The sequence below is a fragment of the Prionailurus bengalensis genome, chromosome A3 (assembly GCF_016509475.1).
Source record: "Prionailurus bengalensis isolate Pbe53 chromosome A3, Fcat_Pben_1.1_paternal_pri, whole genome shotgun sequence".
NCBI classification, from domain to species: Eukaryota; Metazoa; Chordata; class Mammalia; order Carnivora; family Felidae; genus Prionailurus; species Prionailurus bengalensis.
In genome coordinates this window covers 87,945,016-87,962,813 of record NC_057354.1, presented here as the reverse complement: position 1 = coordinate 87,962,813, position 17,798 = coordinate 87,945,016, and the positions used below count along the sequence as shown (strand labels likewise).

At 52.6% G+C, this 17,798-nt stretch overlaps 2 protein-coding genes across 4 annotated transcripts; one reads left to right on the top strand and one right to left on the bottom strand.

The window, feature by feature from the left end:
• The first annotated feature begins 1,334 nt into the window (after positions 1-1,334).
• Positions 1,335-10,245, top strand: TEX261 (testis expressed 261). 3 transcript variants are annotated; one of them, XM_043603624.1, is made up of 6 exons: positions 1,335-1,541; positions 3,184-3,263; positions 4,392-4,545; positions 6,424-6,491; positions 7,221-7,323; positions 7,491-10,245. In XM_043603624.1, the coding sequence occupies exons 1-6, from the start codon at positions 1,523-1,525 to the stop codon at positions 7,604-7,606; spliced, it is 540 nt and encodes a 179-aa protein (XP_043459559.1). In that variant the 5' UTR covers positions 1,335-1,522; the 3' UTR covers positions 7,607-10,245. The 3 variants fall into 3 exon arrangements, with proteins under 3 accessions (XP_043459559.1, XP_043459558.1, XP_043459560.1); XM_043603623.1 differs by lacking the exon at positions 1,335-1,541 and adding an exon at positions 2,021-2,245; XM_043603625.1 differs by lacking the exon at positions 1,335-1,541 and adding an exon at positions 2,079-2,245 and having other exon boundaries at positions 7,317-7,323.
• A 501-nt stretch (positions 10,246-10,746) lies between these two features.
• On the bottom strand, positions 10,747-16,564 carry ANKRD53 (ankyrin repeat domain 53). Its single transcript, XM_043603619.1, has 6 exons — positions 16,457-16,564; positions 16,002-16,206; positions 15,471-15,670; positions 14,025-14,189; positions 13,500-13,620; positions 10,747-11,503 (listed from the first exon to the last, which is right to left on the bottom strand). Exons 1-6 carry the CDS (start codon positions 16,519-16,521, stop codon positions 10,784-10,786), a joined length of 1,476 nt encoding a protein of 491 aa, XP_043459554.1. The 5' UTR covers positions 16,522-16,564; the 3' UTR covers positions 10,747-10,783.
• Positions 16,565-17,798: the final 1,234 nt, after the last annotated feature.

The following is a 17,798-nucleotide window of genomic DNA, read 5'->3' as shown; positions in this document are numbered from 1 at the left end:
GCTGAACGCTTAACTGACTGAACCACCCAGGCCCCCCTTCTCAGGAATTCTTAAGCAGGGGTTTGGGACACCTTAGAAGTCAACAGTGGACATAGAATTCAGGGAGATCAACTCCAGAACCCTGGAAAATTGGAAGGAAAAAAAATTCCATCTTATTTGCACTAATAACCTCTAACTGAAACTAAACATTTCCCTCCATGGTGAATAAAGGCAACAGACTCATAGTACTTGTTAGTAATATCCATACCTCTCTCACATGATTGAAGGTATTTTGAAACATCATTTACGCTCATTCATACTTTGTCATTGTGGTAATAAAGGAAAACTGTTTCTCTACTCACAACCCTTATGACACCAAACATGTGGGCTTTTCCCCTCACATCAACCAATTTTCCAACAACCTGTACACAGACTCGGTGTCCTATAATTTTATTCAATTCTGATACTAACCACACGGAGTTGGTGTGAGATTTTACAAGTTTAAGGGCTCAGTGAGATTTTGCAAGTTTAAGGGCTCAGTCCCACAAGACTGCCCTCAAGTCAGATGCCAGTTACAGTCACAGGTCTCCAGGGGATCTACGCTTCTGTCCAACTTGGCTACAAAGTAGGGGGTTCCCACACCACCTTCCTCAGGTTGGGTAATTTGCTAGACAAAACTTGGAAATGACAACTCAAAGGTAATTGGCTGACAAAACTCCGAAACATTTACTTACATTTACCAGTTTATTACAAAGGATATTATAAAGATACAGATGAATAGCCAGGTTAAGAAGCACATAGGGCAAGGTCTGGAAGGGTCCCCAGCTCAGGAGCATCTGTCTCTGTGCAGTTGGGGTGTGCCATCCTCCAAGCACGGGGATGCGTTCACCAACGTCTGAACCCCACAGTATTGGGATTTTTAGGGAGACTTCATCACAGAGGCATGACTGATTATGAACTCAATCTCTAGCCCCTCTCACCTCTGTGGAGGATGGGGGATGAGACCAAAAGTTCCAAGCTTCTAATCATGGCTTGGTCTTTCTGGTGACCAGCCCTATCCTATCCAGGAGCCTACCAAATGCTGCTGTGAACACTGGTGTATACATAACTCTTTTGAGTCATTGCTTTCAATATTTCGGGGTATATACCCAGGAGTGTAATTGATGGATCATATAGTAATTCTATATTTAATTTTTGATTAATGTTTAATTTTGTATTTACGTTTATGCATGTAAAGGTTATTCTGAGAGGAGTAGCCTGGCCGAATCCCTCACACTTTAGTTTGCATGCCTGTCTTGGCCACTAGATGGAGAACTTCTTAACAAGGGCTGCCCTGCTCCTTCCTCCCCCTCGGTAACTCACTCCATGGTAGATAGTAAATGCATTCGGCTGCAACTGGGCGCCTTGCGTGCCAGCCACTGGCGGTGTGCAGGCGATACAAAGGTGAAGAAAGTACCCTAAAGGAACTCAGCCTGAAGGGAGAGTTACGCCTGAAGATGACTGATTTAAAGGTGCCCCAACTTCTGCCTGTGCCGCTTCCTAGATGTATGACCTGAGGCAAGGTAACCTTCCTTGGCCCCAGCTTCCCTATCCATAAAATGATCTACGTCATCCAATCAACTTCCATTACGAAAATGCAGCGTAGCCTTTAATCACAGTGCCTGGCACGCGTTAGGCATGCAACAATTGTGTCCCGGTTACCTGCGGTAGCGAGATAAAGTGCTGTAGGCAAACCTGCCTAGAGGCTTCTGGTCGGTGCTTGTTTGGGGAGCGGTCAGGCGGCCCTCTCGCGCCCTGGACCCCTCCACGCTGGAAGCAGGAGAGCCCAGGGAGCACACCGAAGCCTGTCCCTCCGGCAGGCGCCGCTTCCCCGCTCCCCGGGACAGTCCTGCCTCCGCGAGCTGCGTCGCCGGCCGTGCGTTGCTGGCCGTCCCCTCGGTGCAACCTCGGGGATGCAGCTTCCCGAGAGCTGTACTGTACGCGGCCGCGGCGGTTGGTCCTCCGCGCCGGCAGGCGGCACTAGGCCGGATTCGGCAGGGGGCTACGCCCCGACCGGGCTTCTCTCGGCGGCGGCGTACGGTCGTCCCGCTGTCCGCGGGGCGGGGACGCGGCGACGGTGGCGGCGGCTCCGTGTCGCCGGAGCCGAAGCGCGCAGGCCCGTCCTGGCTGTCGGGGGGCGGGTGGGGCGGGGGCGCCATGTGGTTCATGTACGTGCTGAGCTGGCTGTCGCTCTTCATCCAGGTGGCCTTCATCACGCTGGCCGTCGGTGAGAGTGCGCGACCCGGATCCGCGCGGGCTCCCGTCCGGCATCTGTGCTGGCCGGGGATCGCATCTCGAGGGTGGTCGCTTCACGGGGGCGCCGGAGCCACCCGGGGGACTTCTGTCCGGTGCTCCGGGCCCTCGCATCTCTCTCCTTCCTCGTCCCGTCAGGTCTTGCCCTCTCTTGCTGAACTCAGCAGCCCTCGGGACTGCGGGTCCTTCCCGGTGTCACAAAATGCACCCCGGCACTGCCTGGGAGTGGCTAACTCCATTGCCCCTTGCCCGAGCTCGCGCACTGCCAGCCGCTGCAGGTCCCACCCTCGCGGGCCTACGGAGCTGAACTTTTCCAGGCTTATCGCCGCTCTTTCGCCTCCGGCCCTTTGTACTGCCTACTGTCTCGGAGTTTGACACGCTTTCTCTTTCTATCCGGCTGGTTCTTACTCTTGGTCCCAGCTGAGATGTCATCTCCTCAAGGAAGCTCTCCTTATGGGGTTTGGTGGTGCCCTCTGCTTTCTCGGAAGTAGGGCTTATCACACTGGGCTCATCTGATTCCTCTGCCTACTACCCACCTACCCATGCTGGGTCAAGGAAGGGACCTTGTCTGTCTTATTCTGTACTCTCATTACTCAGCCCGGCACCTGGCCCGTGCCGGGTGCCCACAGATATTATTGAATGAATGAATGAACTTGTCCTTTAGAACCAGAGGTTAGCATTGTGCTGAGGCGTCAAATACAGGCTTTCATTCAGTTTTATGAAGTCTCCTTAGTTGCTCTGACGGTTTTGCTTTGTCAGGGAAGGACACCACATGGGATGTTTGGTTTTTCCTTACGTGCTGGAGTTCATGAAGGGTCAGTGGGGACCAGCTGCAGAGAGAGGAACGACCAGGATGGTGAAGTGACTCTGGCTAATGTTCTCCCCGCTTGTTCCTCTTCTTAACCCCCTCAGCTGCCGGACTCTATTACCTGGCAGAACTGATAGAAGAATACACAGTGGCCACCAGCAGGATCATAAAATACATGATCTGGGTAAGTGGCAGATTTCCCAGGATTTCCCCTTTTGCCTCCAAAGGAGGAAGTGGGGAAAGTTTGGCATGGATAATGAGACCTGTGTCGCTGCTGTTTCCTGAGGGTGCCACCCCTATCCCCTCGACTTGCATCTGGGCTCCTGAGTGTGCTGTCTGGAACAGGTGTTCCCTCACCTCCTTCCCCAAGTGGCATTGCTTCACTCAGTTCCTTCAGGTGACAGCTGAGTGCCATCTCTGTTGACAGCACCACGGCCTGGCCTTTGCTTGGTTGTTTCCCATTGTCTGTAGCCCCTTGCTCTGCTCATGGCATTTAGAACTAAGAAGGACCTAAGGACAGTTTTGAGTACTTGAGTGAGAGTACTCATTGCCCTCTTTCTGACTGGGTCAAGTGGCTTGTCCTAAGAGAGGGAAGCCTGCCCAAGCCCTGCCCTCCGGAGCTTTCATGGAAGGCTTCTGTTCCTGAGGACACAATCCTTGCCATTGATGTCAAAGCTATCAGAGTGCCTGCTGGCGCGGTCAGATTCCTGCCGGCTGCAGGAAGGGGCGGGGATGGGGCGTATATTTGGACGGGAGAAGCCCAGTGCTGCTCAAGTCACCTGGTGTCAACAGCCACTCTGGGCACGGCTTGGGGTGGAGGGTTAGTAGTGGAGACAAGACCATAGCTCTCAGCTCTGGGTTCAGGGGCCTGGTTTGTGGGTGTTGCTATAGGAATTATAGCTTCATTCCGCCAACTGCCATTTGTTAAGTGCTGACAGCTATAAGTCTTTCAGAACAGTGTTTTTTCAAACTGCAGGTGTCATTCATTATTGGGTTGTGTAATCAATTCAGTAGGTCATGATCAGCATTTTAAGGAAAACAGAAAAGACTAGAATTGAAACTTGAACTTTGATCTGTAAACTGTTTTCTTTTCCTTTATGGTGGGTTGCTGTCAACTTTTTGAGAATGGCGTGAAAAGACGCTGCCCTTTGGGAGCTGAGAGACAAGTTGGGGAGGCCAGACCTGTGACTGTGAAACAGGAGGAGACTGAAGCATATGAACCTAGTGTTCCCCGGAGTGGGCTGGGGGTTAGTGAGACCAAGAAGGCTGCCTGGAAGAGGCTCCCTGCACTGTGTACCTCTGGTTGTTTCAGTTCTCCACGGCTGTGCTGATTGGCCTCTACGTTTTTGAACGCTTCCCCACCTTCATGATTGGCGTGGGCCTCTTCACCAACCTCGTCTACTTTGGCCTCCTCCAGACCTTCCCCTTCATCATGCTGACCTCGCCTAACTTCATCCTTTCGTGCGGTGAGAGGGGGCAGAGTTGGGGAGGCAGTTGAGGTGGTCGCATGTGCCCAGCTCAGTCAGGCGCACTGTGGGGATATAGAGAAAAGAGGCAAAACCACTGAGGTCCTCCAGGAGGCCAGGCTGATGGGGAACTTGGGGTGCTCACACTTGAGGAGCCTAGAGTGAACCTTGGCTCTAGTGACTAGAATTTGGGGGGATGGGGTGGTAGGGGTGGGCTACTCAGACAGGGAGGGCTTTCCCAGGGAGGTAAGTTTGAGAAGGGAGAAAAGGTGAGTTTGCTGCATAGTCATGGCTCCTAAGAAACCACTTAGCCAGGAAAAGCCCAGGGCCCCACCCTGGCAAGGCAGGTAGCTCGCCAGCTAGTCGTCTGCCCCGAAGTCTTAATACAAGGGTCTGTGGGTCCCCCTGCAGGCACCTGCCTTGGGGTAGACAGATGTGTTTGGAGGACCCTGACTTTTCTGTTTTTGACCTGGCACTACTTTCTGGTCCTGAGAGTCATTTCTCCTCTCTGGCCTTAGCTTCTCAATCTGTTTAAAGATGCTGGACTCCAGTGACACACGGTAGGCGATTATAGATATTCCCGGAAAAGATTCCGGGAAGTGTTTGGTTACCAGGATTGCCTTTTCTCCCATTAAACATTACTGGTCATCTAGCCTTTGGTCAGGATATGAGATGTAATTGGGGGTTTCTTAGAGCCACTTTACTATTTCTGTGGGATAATCTGGAAAGAGAATGCTATCCACAAGGAGGGCATAGCATTAAAGCAAGGACTGGCCTCTTCCCTGAGCACCTTGGTTTGATTCCACCAGAGGATGTATTCAGTGGAGGTTGGTGTGGGGAATCTGGAGACCAGACCCCTCCTGCATCTTCCCAGGGGATAGAACCCTCCCCATCCCCCCACAGCAGCAGGCCCTCTTGGCTTCCCTTTGTCATTCCCCTGACCTGCCCTTTAGATGCCCGAGAGAGTTCGTCTGAAGATGTGTGGGCATTAGGCACCATCTGTCTTCCAGTTTCGCCTCATTTCTAGAGTATGGCTAGGTATGGTGGAGCTCTCCCTAAGAAAGGGAGACACCAGAGAGGAGGAAAGAGAAGCAAGACATGGCACTGGACTGTGAGGTGTTTGTGCGGGGCGTTCAGTTTGAGGCTGCGCTTTGTTCTGGTGCCCGCCCTTCACCTCACTGTGAGAACAGGCAGGGATGCCTGTCTCTGAGCAGCCCGTCCCCGGGATCTACACGTCACCTCTCCCTCCATGAATGTGGGTGTACACTAAGGAGGTGGGTGTCAGTCCAGAACATACTAGTTTAGACCAGGGAGCCCTACCCTGGGACAGAACGAGGAAGGGCCCCTTCCCCCAGAATCTGGAGGATCCATAAAAGTGTGCCTAGCAAACTGTGCCCTTTTATTCCTGAGGAGAGAGAGCCTTTTTATTTGAGGCCCTCTCCCTGCTGCCCAGTTCAGAGTAGAATCTGTTGGCAGTATGTTTGGTACCTGCACACCCATGATTTCCTGCACCCACACCCATGGGAGAGCACTCTTCAGGACTCACGTCCACTTAAAACCAGGTTGATTGTCACAGTGCTTTGAATTATGTAACATTAAAGTCTCATTTTTAAACCATTCAAAGAGCTTTCTTAATGCCTTCTAATTTTGCTCATAAATGCCTTCTGCAGTGGGCAGGCAAGAGCTAATGCTCCCATTTTAACAGATGGAAAACTGAGTTCTGGAGGGTGGTGTGCTTGGCTTATAGCCATACTGTGAGATGGGTGTAAAATCAGGACTGAGACTCAGGGCTCCCCACTCCCAGGGGCCTTTTGAAGGTTAAAAGTCTAGCTTTATGTTATTCTCCCCAAACTGACTGACTCTTCATTCCCTCAACAGGGCTAGTGGTGGTGAATCACTACCTAGCGTTTCAGTTTTTTGCAGAGGAATATTATCCTTTCTCAGAGGTAAGAAGTGTTCAGTACGTCGAACTATTAGCAGGGCCAGGGGAAGTAAAGGGGACTTGCATTATTTGCTTTGTGAACTTAGCTATGATTTGAAACAGTCTATTTAGGGATAACACATTTAAAAAAAAATAGTACTGATGATTTTAGAAAGCAGTGTGGATGAGGAGCAGGCAACCCTTTGGCAGAGGTGGGGAGGACACTGCTCTCCCACGGGAAGCCCTTTGGTTCTCCCAGGATCACCTGAGGTCAGGATGGGGCAGGGGGTGGCCTTGTCTGATGCACATCTCACGGGGCTGGGCAGGTTGCGGTCCTGAAGCCCGGCTCCTCCCAGTGGCCCGCCAAGCCTTTCTCCTCTCTGGGTCCCTCCACACCCTGCTGCTGCAGTTCAGACCCTTGGGAAGAACAGGGTCACTGTTTGGGAGAATATGGGTCAGCCATGGTTTTGCCTTCCATCTGCCTCCTTTAGTTCAGAGGAATTGCTTGTCCTAGTGACCAGGATTTGGGGATTGTGGTCACACTCAGCCATCCTCAGCCTTCACCTTTCCCTACTGAATTATCTCCGTGTCTGAGGTTGTCTTGTCTCTGCTTCCTGGGCCCTGGCCTCCTTCAGAGATCAGATGTGGGGCCTTCTGTGCACCCTTGAGCGCCTCTGTAAGATACACGGTGACCGTGTCCGGCCCACCCTTGGCACCTACGGGGCACCCTCTTTTCAGTGTCTCTTGTTGCCAGGTCCTGGCCTATTTCACTTTCTGTCTGTGGATAATCCCGTTTGCGTTCTTTGTGTCGCTGTCGGCTGGGGAAAACATCCTGCCCTCCACCATGCAGCCAGGAGGTGAGAAGGGGTTTGTCAGGGGTCATGGTGGGATGACACCAGGAAGACCTGGATCTACACGGGGAGCCAGAGCCCAGCCCTGTGAGGGAGACACTTGGGCTCCAGGTGGGGAGAGCCGTGTTCACATTTAGACACACACACTCATCTCCCTGCCTATGTCTCCACAGATGACGTGGTCTCCAATTACTTCACCAAAGGCAAGCGGGGCAAACGCTTAGGGATCCTGGTTGTCTTCTCCTTCATCAAAGAGGCCATTCTACCCAGTCGTCAGAAGATATACTGAACCCCTTGGGGAGGGGATGTGGGAGCAAGATCAGGAGAGTCAGGCCCCTGGGCCTCTGCACTAGGTGGGGGCCGTGAGCCTGGAAGGCACCTTCCCCCAGCCCTGGCCCTCGTTCCCTTGACTCTCCCTGAAGCCCTCGTCCCCACCTTCCTCGAGGGGCTCAGCTTGGCTCAGATCTGACGTTGCTAGAGGGCGTGACCTCAGAGGGCACCGGGGGGATGGCAGAGCCTGCTTAGCCAGGAGGCCATGGTCCACCTGGTTATGCGGAAGCTGAGCTCCCTGTGACCCTCCTGCCGGCTTCTGTGGTGGGTCAGGAGGTTCTGGCTCAGCCTGGGCAGGCGGGGCAGGGGCTGTGAAGCTGGAGAGCAAATAGGGATAAGTTCTCTGGGCAGATGGCCGTGGGGAGGGGCCATGGCTTGGCACTTCCAAGAGAAATCGTTTTTGCTGTTGAACTGTGATTTCTGTCCAAGTGCTGATTCCCATTTGAATAAAGATTCTAGGTGGCACTGTTTGCCTTAATACCCTGAAAGTTCATCTCCCTTTCTTCCTATTGCTCTTCTGCCCTGGACTGGACGGGCTTTTCTGTTCCAGTGGCTCCTTTTCTGGGTTTGGGTCTTGCCCTCTCGAAGCGACTGCTGTCATGGCCTTTTGTGGGAAATGAGCAGCGATGAGGAGCTGAGGAGCTGAGCCAGATCAGGGGAGTTGGGGTGGAGGCGGCCTTTCTCATGCCCCCTCCCTTTTCATCCATCTCTTCTTTACCTGCGGCTCCACGGTTGTCACAACTGGGGACAGAGAGGCACAGTTTGGGACTGGGTTGGATTTTCAGAATATCTGCAATATCCTACTTGCAAGTCTTCCCCTGGGGAAAAGGAGTGGTTTCTGGCCGAATTCTGTCTCAGGCCTGAGGAGAAACAAAATAGAAATTGGCTTCCAGGCAGCCTGGGTTACAGCCTAATTTTTAAGAACTGGGACTGAGGGGAGAAATGGTTTGTCACTCTAAGAGCACACGAGGGCTGGCCCTCTCTGCTGTGTGCTCTTGGCTCCTGAGGAGATGGCCTCAGTCTTGCAAGAAGGCAGGCCAGATCCTGGCACAGACCAGCATATGCTGACTTTGCACTCCAGCTGCAGTGCCTTGCAAGTACTCAGCCGTACACGTTGGCGTGCAGCCCCCACGAGAGCCGTTCCTAGCCACGTCCTCTACCTCAGAGCGAGGCTGGCGGGTGCGGAGATGGACAGTGCACCTGTGGTACCTTTAAGCCGGGGAAGGCGTCTGTGCTTGAAATTTTCTATATCCTGCCTCAAGTCCCACCACAGCCCCGCATCTCCTGACGTTAGTGTTTCCTGTTCTCTTAAAAATACCAGCCTGTCCCTTTCCCTGAGAGGAGTAGCACATTTTGGGTTTTTCTTGGTGGGGAGGAGATGGCCGGGCCTTTTTATCCTATGCAGACAAGGGAGGACAAGGTGGAAGACGCAGGAGGCCGATACCAACTTCACTGTGGGTCAGCAGCTGGCCCTGCTCTCCCTTGCCATCCACTTCTTTGTTCCTCACCATGATGATATGGCTTCTCGCCTGGGGGTCGCCGGTGGCTTTGTGCTAAGTCCTCTCATATCCTACTGGATCTCTGCAGCATCTGACAGGGCTGACCACCTCCAGCTCCTTGAGTTGCACTTTACTGGCACTCCTCTGGCTGGTTTTCCTCCTACCTCTGGCTCTTCCTTTCAGTTTCCTGCACAGGCCTCTCCATTTGCCCCCCACACATGGGGTTTCTCAGGGTTCTGTTGTGGGCTCCCTGGAGGAGCCCATCCATGCTGATGGCTTCAAGGACTCTTTGCCAAGGAATTGAGAGTTGACCTCCAGCCCCGATGTCCCTCCTGGTCTTCTGAACTACATAGTTCTGCCTTTGGGTGCACAGACAACTCTCATGGGCCAGAGGGCACTTGTTGCTGTCCTCTGTAAACCTGCCTCTTTTGGGTACCTGCTGTGGCCCCAAGACCTCTCAGGAGCCAGACCAGAAACCGGCTTTCTAGCCCTGCTTTCTTTTTCGGCCCCTCCCCACCCCCATCCAGTCTCTAAAAACTGTTAAATTTACTTTCCTAACATCTCTTGATTCAAGCCACTGCCACTGTCATCAACTTATACCTGGATTATTGTGACAGCCTCCTTCTGCTTCTCTGTCCCACAGCCAGAGTTGTCTTTAAAATGTATAGTTGATCAGGTCACTCCCTGGCCTACAACCTTTCATGGCTCCCTACTGCTCTCAGGATAAAGTCCAGACCCCTTAGCATGGCTTGTGAGACTTGTGATATCTGGTTACTGCTCGCCTCTGGTCTCATCACTTGCCACCTTGCACCATGTGCTCCAGCCTCCTGTATTCAGAGATGCCACTTTGATTCCCCTTTCTTCTGCTCACCTGGGTACCTTCTCAACTTAGGTTTCATTACTTCTGAGCTCTGTCTCCTCTCCCCCCCCCAGCACACCACACAATTCACTCTAGGCTTACTTGCCTGCTTACTGGTCTATTTCCCCACTAGACTGTAAGCTCCTTGAGGGCAGGGACTGTCCTTCAGTTTTTGTATCAACAGTGCCTGGCTTGGTGCCTGGTACATAGAAAGCACTCAATAAATGTTTGTTTAATGAATGATTTGTAGTGATGTGTACAGGGGATAGCAGGGGATCCAGGATAGCTACCTGGAGGAAGTGCAAGTGCTTCTATAGTCTCGAACTGAAGCCACATGTCCTCCCTCCTTTCCCCCGAGATATGCTGCTTGTGCCTCCCTGATCTACAGAAACCTTGAAGGACTTAATCTGAACAGGAGGCAGAATTTTCCAGCGGTCCCTCATCCTGGAAGCCTTGTTCCTGGTGGGCTGAGAGGGAGGGGACGTATTGGGGACACCCAAGTGTCACTTTTACAATGCTAGGGCCCAGGATAGAGACTGATACCCACTCTGAGGCCTTTGCCCTAACTTAAATCTCCTGGGGGGGGGGAGGGGGTCCAAGAAATTTCTTTGTGGAGAAGGGAGACCTGGGATATAGGCTTTTGTTGAGAGAAGCTCAGATCTTTGCGCTAGAGAGTGGGAAGCCTGTGGGCACTTTTCTCCCTGTCCTCCGTCCACACCATGAATCACATCTCAGCCTCCGTTGGGCTGCCTCAGGTAGAGAGCCTACCAAAATAAGTTTATGGGGGACTTTTCAGGTAGTGTCGAGTGGGGAGCCTTTGATGGGCTTGCACAGCTGCCAGGAAGGCTTCATCAAATGTCTCGCGCAGGTTCATGGCCAGAGCGTCAGTCCAGAAGTTGTTATCACCCAAGTGCCGCTTCTGGGGCACATCCTTCATGCTGACAGAGCAAAAGCCCTGGGGCACTTTCATCCTGTATGGCCGCACCGAAGGGTACAGCTCTTGGACTATCACCTCGAAAGGCAGCTGGGGCACAGGTGCCACCTGGTTGCCGGCCGCTGTGCACAGTTTGGCACTACCGTGCCTGTCGGACATCACCTTGAGGAAGCTGCGGAAGTCATGCTCTGAGCTGGGGTCTGGATGCACACCCAGGCGGATGCCCTGCGTGTAGCCGATCTGGGTGGTGGGTGATCTGGCAGGATTGTTGCTAACATTCCATGACTTGAGCCGCCTGACCGTGGGCTGCATGTAGATGGGCGTGTGTGTCCTCAAGGGCTGCAGCTTGGGCCGCGGTGTCTCTCGCAGGCGCGCCTCTGGGGAGGGGTAGAAGCTCTTGGGAGGCCTCAGTCCCTGGTACTTGGTGGCCTTGGAGAGGGCCATAGCCTGGCGTGGGGTACAAGGCTCTCGCTTGGCGGTCCGGATCAGGGATTGGCCTCGGAGCAGCTGCTTGCAGTGGAGCCACTTCTTGAAATTAGCTTCTCTCAGAATTTGGTGCTCTTTCTGCAACATCAGAGGGTACAAGATAGTTGTGGAGGGCTACCCCCTCCCCGCTTCTGTGGAAGGGGGCCCTGTGGCTATAGCCCTCGAAAACCTCAGGTGTCATTGGCCACCCATCATACAGTGCTGCCCCAGGGGAAACCTAAGTCTGATGGGAGGAACTCCTGCCTTATGGGAGCCCTTGTTCTGACAGGGAGACAACTATTACCCTATGGGAGCCCCTGGGCTGATGGGGCAGATAGACCCTCTCCCATAGAGGAAACCTCCAATCTGACACAGCCTCTGCCCTAGGTCTCCAGCGTGAGTGGGAGATACAGTCCCTGCCCTATGGGGAGCCTCAAGTCGCATGGGGGAGACAAGCCTCCACCCCCAAAGAAGCCCCCAGTCTGGTAGTGGAGATATGTCCTGCCCTAAGAGAACCTCTGGTTTGATGGGGGGAAAGGCAAATCCTTGACTCTGGAAGGAGAAAGAAAGGTTTGGAAGGTCTGGAACCAGGGGAGTCGATCTGGGCAGGCTTCTTAAAGTGGTAGGCCTTGTATGTCAGGGTATATAGTTGGCTGGCTCTTTGCACCAGGTGGTGATGACTCAGCCTACCTCTCTGTTTCTGCCTCTACTAGAACTGAACCTTCAACTTGTCACAGAACTGCCCCCTTTCCACACCCTTGTTTCAGTGTCTCACTTCCCAGATTGTTGCTAAGCAATCAAGTGGTATGGAGATTGACCCAGCTTGGGAGATAGGCTCTGATTAGGCTAAGCCAATCATAATAATTCCATCAGCCTTGCCCCAGACCCAGGTCAGCCAGCACATGGCTTTCCTTTACCTCTACGGATTGGAGCAAGAATGGACATATGATCCAATGAGGCCAGTAAGAGATAAGGGGAGAGCTGCAAGGGGCTTCTGGGAAAGTTTAGAGTCATGGGAATGGATGAGCTTTGCCTCCTCTGGGCACATGGGACTGGGTGACACTAACAACAGAAGAGGGTAGGGTTGAGAAAGCTGGAGAAAAATGCAGCTGGAACCAAGCTGGAGTACTGGATTTTGCCAGGCCTGATGCCCTCCCCACTTATGGATTCACTTAGGATTCCCAGGATCTTCTTTTTGGTTTTTTGGACTCGCATCCTATATAATGACACCTGCTTAAAATCCTTTAGCTACTTCCCCATTCTTCCCCAGCCCAGGTCCATGATAGATCTGAGCCCCTGCCAAGTCTCTAGGTTGTCAGTCTCCAACTCACATCTGATCCCCTACTCTCAGCATATACCACATTCTCCTGTACCTCTAGGCCTGTCCACAGGGCTGTCTGTTCCTTCTGTTTGGTTACCCCTTCCCTTCTTCTTATGGCCAACTGCTGCCCATCTTTAAAGATCCTCTTAAGCATTATCTCTCTGGCATCTTCCTGGACCCTTCCTCCTCTGTGGGAATATAACCCACCTCCTTTACTAGACCCTAAGCTTCTTGAGTGAGGGGACCACATCTCATTTTTCTTTGGCGCCTCAGGGTCCAGCAGGTTCCTAGCACAGAGTACAGTGTCTGTTGGAAAGGATGCATATTTTTAAGATTTTATTTTTAGGTAATCTCTACAATCAATGTGGGGCTTGAATTCACAACCCTGAGATCAAGAGTCACATGCTCCACGGATTGAGCCAGCCAGGTGCCCCAAAGGATGGGTCTATTTAACCAATGTGAATCCCAGTATACGCAGGGAATGGGTCTCATTAGAGATTTTCCTCCTAATCCAGAAGGAGGCAATGCACTAGGGAGGGGTGCCATAAATTCTTGCTAATTTAAGCTGTATTTGCTTTCTAACACAAAACAAGACTTTTGACGTAAAGGAGTGGCTTTTAAGGGTGGAATTTCAGAGGATGGGGAGAGGGAGGCTTTTTCTGGGTGGGATTGCTACCAGCCACTCTTCTAAAAAACTGTGCATGTGAGTGCACTTGTCCTCTGCTCACATGCTTGGATAGCTGCTGGGAACCCCTGTCCACCCCTCCCGCTTACTTGATACTCAGTCAGGTAGTCCTGTTCCATGAGGGCCAGCTGGTCCTTGAGCGTCTTCAATTTCCCCATCTCACAAGCAAAGTCCTTCTTGTCCCGTTTCCACATGGCATCCTTCAAGAACCTGGTGCCAAGGTAGGGGTGTGTGTCATCCTTCTGATGACTGAGCTTTAGCCAAGGCTGGGAAGACTGGCTGCTGAAGGCCTGATATGGGTGAGAGGAGCCACCAGAGACACATTCCTCCACTGCTCAAGGCCCCTCTGACTAACTACTGTCATTTGAGGTGAGAGAGGAAAGTGACTGATGGTCTGATCACCACCCTCCTGCTGAGGACCCAGGGCCTCTGGGAAAGGAAGGGTAATGCTAAACCCAAAGGAGTGAGGCCCTGCTGAAAGCCCTGGGAATAATATCCTGGGCAGGAGTCTCCTCAGCAGACTTCTCTCCCAGCCCGGACCCCCCTCTCAAAAGTTCTTAGGTGAGGGCCCCAGGGGAAGGGCGGCAGGCTGTGGGTGGTTCTCACTCTCTCACCTGGCACAGTCGCGGTGATTCCATATTTTGCAGTAGTCGATGGGTTTGCAGCCCATGGCATCTCGGGCATGGACATCGGCCCCATTTTGCACCAGGACCTTCACACATTTCAGCAGGCCCTGGCAGGCCGCCAGGTGGAGGGGTGTGGAGCCATTGCACGTCTGACTATAGAGGGCCCCACCAGGGGGGAAGAGGGCAGAGAGGAGGGACAAAGGGCATCTGCCCATCAGAGAGGTGGGCAAACTGGCTTCCAGACTTGCTCTGCCACCAGCCCACTGGGTGACTCTGGCACATCCCTTCTCCTCTCTAAGCTTCAGTTTCCTCCACTGTGGAAGGAGGGTTTGGACTAAGTGAATGATAAAAGTCTGATTATACGGAAATGCAACTGTTAAGAACTGCTGGAAGAAGAGCTGGGTTGGCTGGAGCTTAGAAGCACTAACCTTACTGGTTCATATGTCAGTCAGCCCTCCTGTACCTACCCCTGCCTGGCCATAACGCACAAGGCCTGAATGACCTGAGCCCTGCCTCCACCTCAGCCTCATCTTCTGACCTTGCCCCACTCTTTGCCAACATGTGATCTTTGCGCATCATATTCCCTCTGCCTGGGACACTTTTCCCTGGTTCTTTGCATGGCTGGCTTGCTCCCAGTTTTCAGGCTGCAATTTAAATGTCATGTCCTTAGAGGTGACTTCCCCTTCCAAGATGGATCCTCTCCCTGCCTCTTTTACTCACCACCTCATCACCCTGTTTATTTCTTGTAACCACTCACTACATTGTCATTTTGATCATTTATTAGTTAACTTCCTGTCTGCTCCTGCACTAGTATATCAGCTTCATAAGAGCAGGGACCGTTTCTATGTCTTCACTGCTCTATTCCTCAACTCTGGCTTGGCGCTCTGTGTATATGAATGAGTGCAGTCCCTCATATGCCATCCATGCCCTTTTCATGTACTTCCTCCATTATCACAATAGTCTCATGTCATCCTCTCAAATTTCAGTTGAAAACACTGAGGAAATAGTTCCCAAACTTTGCTGCAAATTAGAAATACTTGGGGATATTTTAGGCTTTCCAAGGCCCAGACCACACCCCATACCAATTTCAACCTTTGATTGAAACCACAGGCACTGGTATTTGTGAAGCTCCACAGGTGACTCTAGTGTACTGACAAGCTGGGGAACCAGAGCACTGAGGCTAAGGGTCGAGTGGCTTCCCTGAGGTCTTTCCATTTGCTAGCAGATGGCAAAGCTGGGATGTGAACTAGGCCTGTCCTCTCCCAGAGCCTGATCTCCTTACCACACTATGTGGGCTCGTTGGCTGCATTATGTGGGACCCAATCCTTGTCACCCCATAGCCCTCTCCCTGTCCTGCATGGATCTGCCTACCTGGAAGTGGGGTTCCTATCTGCCCACGCTCCAAGACACTTTCTGGACACAGGCTGGACTCACATGTTGAGGGCCGCCCCTTGCTTAAGCAGGTAGTGAATGCAGGGGAGGATCATGGTCTTGTTGTCCTTGTGGATGGCCAGGTGCAGGGGTGTCTGGCCATTGTTGGTGGTCAGGTCCACGGGAAACTTGTACTCCTCTACCAAGACCTTCAGGCATGCAAGCTTGCCACTCTGGGCTGCGAAGTGGATGGCAGTGAAACCCTGTGGAGACCAGAGGAGGGCAGGAGAAGCCTGAGCAGGGCTCACGACTAACCTAGAGAGCAATTCCTTAGGATTACCCATCCCTCTTCCCTGACCCCCAGGGATCCCTTGCTCACACTCCTTTCCCACCCCCCAGCCCCATATGTGCGCACCCTTGCTGGCTGCCCCCAAATGGCTCTCCCACAGTAGCAAGGTGAATTAGGACAATCTACACAGAAAAGGACATTTGCGGATGCTGCATAGGCACATCTTTGCCAGGGAACAAGTATGTCAGGAGATTTTTGTGAGTGCAGAGGACTTCAGGTCTTGCCCCCAAGCTCCAAGGCCTCACCTTGTCATCTGCAGGGATTTCCTCACGGTGCCGACTCAGACAGAACCGCAACCATTCCAGGTTGCCCAGCGCCGCCGCGTACAACTCGTAGTAGCTCCCTATGGCCCTCTTGTCCCACTCATCCGGGTTAGAGTTGTAGCGCAAGTGGAGGGTTGGCAGCGAGGAGGTGAGTGAGAAAGCGGAGTCCCGGTCTGGGCCGGAAGCCCTGCAGAGGGGACGTGCGTGACGGCGAGGGCTGTCACTGAGCACCGGGGTGTTTCTGGAGGCCAGGCCAGGGTTCGCTAGTCAGCGGGGCAATGAGGAAGCCACTGTCCCCGGGCACCTCTCCGGAGGCAAGCCCGGACCCCAGCCCGGCTCTCGGGCTCCTCGGACTCCTGCACAAGGCCCCCACCCCAACTGGGCCCTGCCCCTCCTGGGAGGCCCTGCAGCCCGGGACCACCTCATCCCCGGCTCACCTGGGCTGCTTGAGCGACGAACCACCCCAGGAGACCTTGTGGGAGAATTTCTCCGCTGGCGGCATGGCGACACTTGTTTGCGGGGACTGCCCCCGCCCGCGCCACCCTCCCGAGGGTGTTCGAACTTGCGCTCTGGGCAGCGCCGCTCCTCCGAGGAGCCGCGCCACCTCGCGGCTTAGTAACCGCCGGCTCCCGGGCGGCGAAGACCCGTTAGCGTCCCTGGCTATCTCGGCCGGGCAGGCAGTCTTCAGGAGATCCTGCCGCGGGATCCCCGCCGCCCTGCGCGCCTTGGAAACAGCATCAACCACACACAAACCAAAAGACACAGAGGTTTTTTTTCTGATTATAAAATTAATAAGTGCCGATTGTAAAAACAGAGAAAAAGATGACGAGAAAATCAGAATCCAACCACCCACAGAAACCACAGTGTGTTACGATACGTATGTACATATCATATAGATTTTTTTTTGGACTTCTTTTCGTTTAGCGTTTTATCATGAACTGGCCCCCACTGTCATGCCACGTACTAAACGTACATTATGACGCAACTGCAACACAGCATCATAATGGACATGCTATCATTTCACGTGTGCGTTGGAAAACAAAATGATTCATCTTGGTTGTTTCCTTAGGATGGATTCCTGGAAGTAGAATTACTAGGTAAAAAGGAATGAACATTCTTAAAGGGTTGGTATGTGTTTCCAAACTGCCCGCCGGCAAGGTTTCATATTCATTTACACTTCATTTTTTTTTTTAATGTTTATTTGTTTTTGAGAGGGAGAGTGCACGCGTGCATGAGCATGAGCAGGGGAGGGGCAGAGGGAGAGGGAGACACAGAATCTGAAGCAGGCTCCAGGCTCCAAGCTGTCAGCACAGAGTCGGACCCAGGCTGGAACCCACACCAGCCCCCATGCAAGAGACCTGAGCCGAGATCACTTAACCAACTGAGACTCGCAGGCCCCCCCTTCATTTATACTTCTACCTGCAGTCAAGCAGGTTCACTGCACATCACCTGTGTGACTTTGGATGAGTTACTTGACCTTTGTGTCTTAGTTTCTGCACTGGCAAAATGGGAATAATACTACCTACCAAACAAGGAGGGAGGGAATTGGAGCAGTGAGACTGGGCCAGCTATCTATGAATTTGCTATTATTAAAAGCAAATACTTGAACCATCATCACCAGCACTGAATAGTATGACTTTAAATAAACATTTGTTAATTTGGTAGTGGGAATGTTCTTATTTGACTTCCTGATTACTACCAAGAGTTAAATAATCATCAGTGTTTTTCTCTTCTGGGAATCATCTGTTTATTCACATTGTTCTTTGAGGGTCCTAAAAG